Genomic DNA, 6,542 nt, shown 5'->3' with positions numbered 1-6,542 from the left:
TTGATCACTAATTACTTTTGTCATAAATTTAGTTGAGAAGGATAAATAAAATTACTATTGTTATGGTGATATTGCTACCACCAAATTTTCTAAATTGACTTCAAGAGAATTGTGTATGTGGGAGACATTTAATATTTTAATATTTTCTAGTTTGTGAACAGAAATGGCTTGGGATGACTGACAAGCGCTTCTAAATAGCTCAAACCATTCAGATGTAATTATTTTAGTCTAAATATGCGTCCTGGGCTCCAGACTGGTAAATATACAATGATAATAGTAATCAATATAGTATTTCCTTAAGGAAGTAAAAATAAGATTAAAAAAAAATAAGAATCCCTAAACATTCTTGCATTTTAATTGGAATCCTACGACGTGTATACAAGCAGACTGCAGTGAAACTTTGTGTACTTGTGGAGTTTGTTATGAAGAAGAAAACGGCGAGAATCCATTTTCGGGACTGGCCAGTTCCACTCAAATTAACGTACTTGAAGAAGTGACGCAAGAAGAACCTTTTTGTGGTACAAATTGGCTACTGATGTTCCTTTCCAAATACTTTTCTTAAGTATAGTCACAATAATAGGGGCTATCAATGAAAGAAAAAGCCACTTCACTCTGAAAACAGGGCTTATAAATTCTAGTTACATGCACGTTACCCACTTAATAACATGGCAACATACTGAAAATGTTCAGTAAATCTAAGATTCACTACTTGAAAACCCGGAACACAAACAGAAAGTTTGAGTCTTTGCTGGGTAAAATAAGTTCCTACTCTATCACGAAAAATGTTTAAGTCGATGAATGCCATCACTTACCAAATATTCCAAATCCTCAAAAGAATTTATAGAGAACTTCAGCGCCACTTTAATAGTCAAAGATCAAGGTGAAAAAATGTGGTCTCTAAACTTTCTAACAAGCTAAGGTGCCAGTTGTTATGGGAACTATTTACGTCACAATGGGAAAAACATTTATAAAGCGATGATGGTCCTTATCGTGTAAGACTATCAATTCATCAAAGCACCAAACGTTAGAAAATGGGCCATCTAAAATTCGCCTTGTCTGAACCATCGTTCATAGAGGGAAATGGTTACAAAGCCCGGTGAACATCAAAGAAGCAAACAAACAGGCTAAGATTTATGTTGGAAGGTTCTTGACCCTGCACATCTTTTGTTTCATGCTCATTGACTATGCTTGATTTACGTAATCGCACTGCTCCTATTGGTTAGTTGTATGAGCACACGTAACCACCTTTTTTATTTTGCTAGGTTTTGTGTAGGGTCAACCCCCAAAATAGCCAACAAAAACATACAACAACAAAGAACTTTGCCAAGTTTCCTAACCATTCCCTCAATTAATTATGTCTGCACTGACTAATCAGGGCGTCAAGTTAGCATGAATAGAGTCACATAACAGCTATTGCACAGACAGTGAAAACGTCACCAATTTTATGACCTTTATTTTTTGAGAATGGCGTTCTGGCCTTCAGGCCATATGTCCAAGGCGGGACGATGAGGTTGAGTGATGCTTGAAAAGCTAGGAAGACCTGTCATCTTAACATTTAAGATTTGGTGATATTGAAATAGTTACAAATAAAGATATGGATGTTATTTAGAGAAATACAGTACACTTTAACTGGTAGGCCGGTCAGGTTGGACAAATCTTTTAAGACCGACTGCCAGCTTAACAAATGAAAAGAGCAATCTGCAATTTACCCTTATGGCAAAGCTATGCCATGGAAAGGTTTCTGTAAAACCCAATGGCAGTCTTTATTGCTTTATCCTTAGCAACCGTTTCAAAGAGTAATGCGCACACTTGATTGCCGAGCATTGCAATATCATTCTGTTATATCATGGGGCTTCTTTACTTTCCTGCCGTGCAAAGAACCAAACATAACACTAACGACTTCAAAAATAAACTGTTACCCAAAGAGACAGTTCAAGTGGAACAAATATTGGTACAAAAGGTCGCAACTTAAAACTAAATCACAGAAGACTGTAAAGGAAACCCAAGGCCGGAAATCTCTCCCTTGTTTTTTAGAACTGTTACCTGGGTAAGGGGTACTGACTGGTAAATGCCTGTCTTTGCGAGAAGGCGAGACTAGCGCTTTTCTTGGCGAACCCGAGACAGTTTAGACTTTTTAAATAAAGAGACCGAGACTCAAATGCATCTGAGTGCACGACGTTCACATATTCTAGGCACCTCACCTCAACCAAATCGTTTCTTCGAAACAGTATTTCCAAAAAAGAAAAAAAGAAAAAAATTGAGACTACGAGGCAGCTTTGTGATGAAATTTGACGAAAATTTGGCGAGTACCACGATTTTAAAAGACCATTCGTCATCCGTTGTCTAAGCTTTTATTTAATTTTTTTACAAGTTTATTCATTAAAAGTACTGTTTATTCACACCTCTGCCTTCTTTTACCAGTCTTTCGCTCAGCATTCAGAATGAGCACCAATCAATAGAGCTACTGATAACCTAAGTACTCTAATCGCATTCTTACCTCCACTGTTTTTTTTTTTTTTTTTTTTGTGCTTTTTACATTGACTCAAAAAGCTTTTCTTCTTTTCTACTATGAATTCTTATTGAGTTTATTATTAAAGTCCATACTAATTGAATGTTAGGTTTAGCTATTACGCAAGTGCAAGGTTATGTGGTTCAGGGAAGTTTCCTCTCTTGTCCTATCTCATTGCTGATTACTCTGTGCTGATGTTTTCTTGACTGTGCATTTTTTGACTGCCAAATGACACAGCAGTAAGATGCGTTCAAAGAATTCGGCTATAGTCAGTACAGAGAACCCAATCCACAGTCCCAGTTGACCGCCAATGTCGGACACAAAGGCCACAAGCTGTTGAAGAAAAACCAAGCAATTAGTTTAGGAATTTTTATAGGGAATATTATCATTTTTAGTGTTGGGCAATATTTAGTGCTGGACTCAATGACTGTGCATCTACAGCATCTAGCTGCAAAACCGTCGCGCGAGCTCGTTTTCCGAAACCTCTCGTCTCAAAAAGTTAGTCTTAGTCGAGCGTGAAATCTGCGTGCCCGCATATCAATATCTTGAGTGTTTTTTCTGTCCACTGACGTTCAATTCCTTTTTCTGGAGGGTAGCGTGTTGTAAGCCTATGCTTCTACGATGTGCTACGGACAAAGGTACTTCACGCTAACTGTGAGTGCCAGTTCCGTTAACCGCAAGAATTCCTGTTCCTTCCGCGAATTTCTAGTCAGCAACTCAAATGGCAGTATTACTCGTGATCGCAATTTTAGCCAAAAGTATTGCCAATTTTAAACATTACGTAATGTTAAATAGAATAGACTAACGTTACGTAATGCGAGCAATCAGCGACTCATTTCTATTTACTTAACTTTAAAAGACTAAGTTATGCCTTCAAAAGAAGTTTCCACTATATTTAAACATATACAAGCCACTGGATTTCTGCAGTAGACAAAATTTGCACAGGTGATTTATTGCGAAGCATGTTTTAAGTACCGGGCATACTGTGGTTAGGCTTACATTATGCTATCGGTCATATCGACTTTATCATATTAGATTGTGCTGAGTGTTTTCTGGTATAAGTAAAACTGCAGGGACTTAACTTACCCTTAAGGATGCTAGAGCCAAAAATGTTCCCACGCAGTAGAAAAATCAACTTTTGCCAAGAAGGCATGTGGCGGTTTCGGGGAGGTCACCGTGCTCGTTTTCGAGATAGTGTGCATTGAAGACCATGCGTTTTTGAAGTTTTCGTTATTTTAGACGATCGTAACTTACTAACTATCAGTAATAAAACTGAGAAGCTACATTAGTGAAATTTAGATTAGGTAAACATACTCAATTCAACAGAACGAAGTATATTAAGACAACTTTTGCAGCTGATGTCGTTCCTTGGGGAAGTATAGTCCTTGAATATAGGAATACATATTATATTTACCCGTCCACACTCGAAGGAAACCTCGGTTGCAAGAGAGCAGAAAAAGCGAAATATTTGTAACTTCTCACCTACAGATTTTTTCTGTGTTTTGTTACAATGGAGAAAAGCAGAAAATGAATTGATCTAAAAAATAAAGTGGGGGAAACTGACCATTTAAGAGAGTAAACTGCAGGTGAAGTCAGCGCAACCGGTGCCAAGCCCTATGTTAGCTTATATTTCTAATCGGTTGTAGTTAGATCATAAGTTGCGATAATGAAAATAATGTCGAAGTAAAGACTCGGTTGATTATGGTTATAAATTATGATAAGTTTTCATGAATGGCAATGTGAAGTCGAACTAGTTCCGTCAAATGTGATTTCTCTAGAGGTAAGCTTTCGGCGTCTAGCAAAGATTGTAGTGAAAACACTTAACGGGAATACTCGGCTTCAAGCTTAAATTCACCTGATTTTGATCTCTCAAATTTGATCAGGGAATTATTCCAGTATGTCTAAGCCAACTTTATAGACTGCCAATATTTGAAAAAAAAAGCTATTACGGAAATAATTAATTTGTCAGGCGATTCTCATTTCACCTGTTATTAACTTGCAACCACCTTATTTACGTCCCGGCCTATACACGTTGAAAATAAACAGAGCGACTTTAAAAAAAGATCGAAGACTAAGCTTCAAATGCAGGTTAACAGAGCTCACAGAATTTCACTATAATTAATTGTCTTGATATGGCTCTTTTATAATGTGGCTCAACCAGCACAATTAAAAACAAGACAAACGAAAACGAACAGATATCTACAAATCAGTGTAAATGCTGCAAACGCCGGAAAAGTTTAAGTTCACACCATGACATCATTACTTATCACAAGTCCTTTAGAAAATTCGTTCTTTTTTTCTTTTTCATTTGTGTGCGCTATAGCGAAGATTACTTCTCCATATATATAGTAAGACAACTGAACCTCTAGAAATAATTATATGGGCCTAGTGACGCACAAATGTAACGAGATTAACTCGTGATATCAGTAGCAACTGAAGTAACAGACTAGAAGCAATGCTTTGCCACTGGTTTGCATGCTTATTTACCAAGCATGTTCCCCACTTGCTAAATTGCTTCCAAGATTTTGCGCCTGGAAGCACAAACGAAATGCCCGTGGGTAGCCATATACGTGGCTTGCTGGAAAAGACGTTCACTGCCCGGCAGAACATGTCGGCAGAACGTACTTCATAAGAGCGCTGTTCTGAAATGAATTCAACGTCAAGTTCCTCGAAGAAAACGTGCAACTTCAAAACATTCCTCCTGTGTAGTCAGGAAAACTCTGGTCAATACAACGACAAAAACAACACCAACAACAAAGAAAAGCAGCATCTTTATTTTCTTAATACAAATACGAATATTATTATTATTAGATTTGAAGTATATTTTATATAGTTCAATAGTTACCTGTTGTAATCTTGTTTTACTGAGACTGGAGGCTAAATGAACCATTAGGTTTTCGAGTTAGCCTCCAGCATAGTTATGATTATAGTAATTATAAGTCAGAGGAGATGAAGGAAGATATAGTTTACAGTTAGGTTTAGGAGGAAAAAACGAATCAAAAATTAACTGGTTTGGGTAATGTCTTATGGTTTTTGAAAAAGCAAATACGCTAAGATCTTTGAAATCAATTGGTTGGAAGTTCTTTTTAAAAGATCTATTGCCATAAAAGAAACTGTCTGTTTCCCTATTATTGTACTTGGTTTGTGTCAATTTTGTGTAGGCTGCACATCTGGTATTGTAACTATAACCAAATAGCGGGTTGAAATCCTCATCGGCTATAATAGTGCTCAATAGTTGAACTAGAACAATGTATGACAGGAAAATTAAAGAACTGGATTAGTTGGTCCAAGACATCTACTTGCTTCTCAGAGTCTCATGTTTCTACTAAAGCAATTATCAGGCAACTGTGTTTATCGCAATATTTTAGAAATATTTTACTGCTCTACATTTCCTTCAGTTAGGGACAGCTGGAAAGCGACGTTTGCTTTAACAAGTAATTTTAAAGTAATTTTAATGATCTCAATAATATTTAACGCTTTAGTTCAGTTTAAGCTTTAGAAGGAGGTTATGTAAAATTTCACAGCTCGAAGAATAAAAAATGTCTGAGTTATATACCTGTGGGATCCTGATTTGGTGAAAAGGTATTTGTTCTTCTTCTGGACACTTTCTTGATACCGGGGTTTTGCTATGTGACTGTTCAGTATCAGGGACAGTCTAAGGAACTTCCAATATATGTAGTGAAGAATGAGGGGCTCGCCCTTTCTGGCAGAGAATGGTTGTGTTCTTCCCATCTGGACTGGCCCGTACTTCAGTTGGAAACATCAGACACCATTCCAGCCTTGGAAGATGTTTTGAGTAAACATGCAAGCGTTTTTTCTGAAGGTTTGGGCAAGATGAAGAATATCCAGGCACGGATCCAAATTAAGGAGAGCGCCCAGTCTTGATTCTGGAAAGCCCGCCCAAAAGCGCTTGCTCGTAAACCAGCAGTGGATGAAGAATTGAGAGAGCTGGAAGCTGAAGGAGTTATTGAGAAGTTAGTTACTAGCGAGTGGGCTGCTCTAATCGTTGCTCCTGTGAAGAAGGATGACAATG

General features: G+C 37.4%; 1 protein-coding gene across 1 annotated transcript; it reads right to left on the bottom strand.

Moving 5' to 3' along the window:
• Positions 1-2,636: 2,636 nt before the first annotated feature.
• On the bottom strand, positions 2,637-6,266 carry LOC145484562 (acid-sensing ion channel 1B-like). Its single transcript, XM_081463149.1, has 3 exons — positions 6,066-6,266; positions 5,135-5,210; positions 2,637-2,842 (listed from the first exon to the last, which is right to left on the bottom strand). The coding sequence occupies exons 1-3, from the start codon at positions 6,239-6,241 to the stop codon at positions 2,681-2,683; spliced, it is 414 nt and encodes a 137-aa protein (XP_081319275.1). The 5' UTR covers positions 6,242-6,266; the 3' UTR covers positions 2,637-2,680.
• Between the last annotated feature and the right edge of the window lie 276 nt (positions 6,267-6,542).

This window comes from Orbicella franksi, chromosome 1, assembly GCF_964199315.1.
Source record: "Orbicella franksi chromosome 1, jaOrbFran1.1, whole genome shotgun sequence".
Lineage (NCBI taxonomy): Eukaryota > Metazoa > Cnidaria > Anthozoa > Scleractinia > Merulinidae > Orbicella > Orbicella franksi.
Note: the sequence above shows the minus strand (reverse complement) of the source record. Positions and strands in the feature narration are given on the sequence as shown.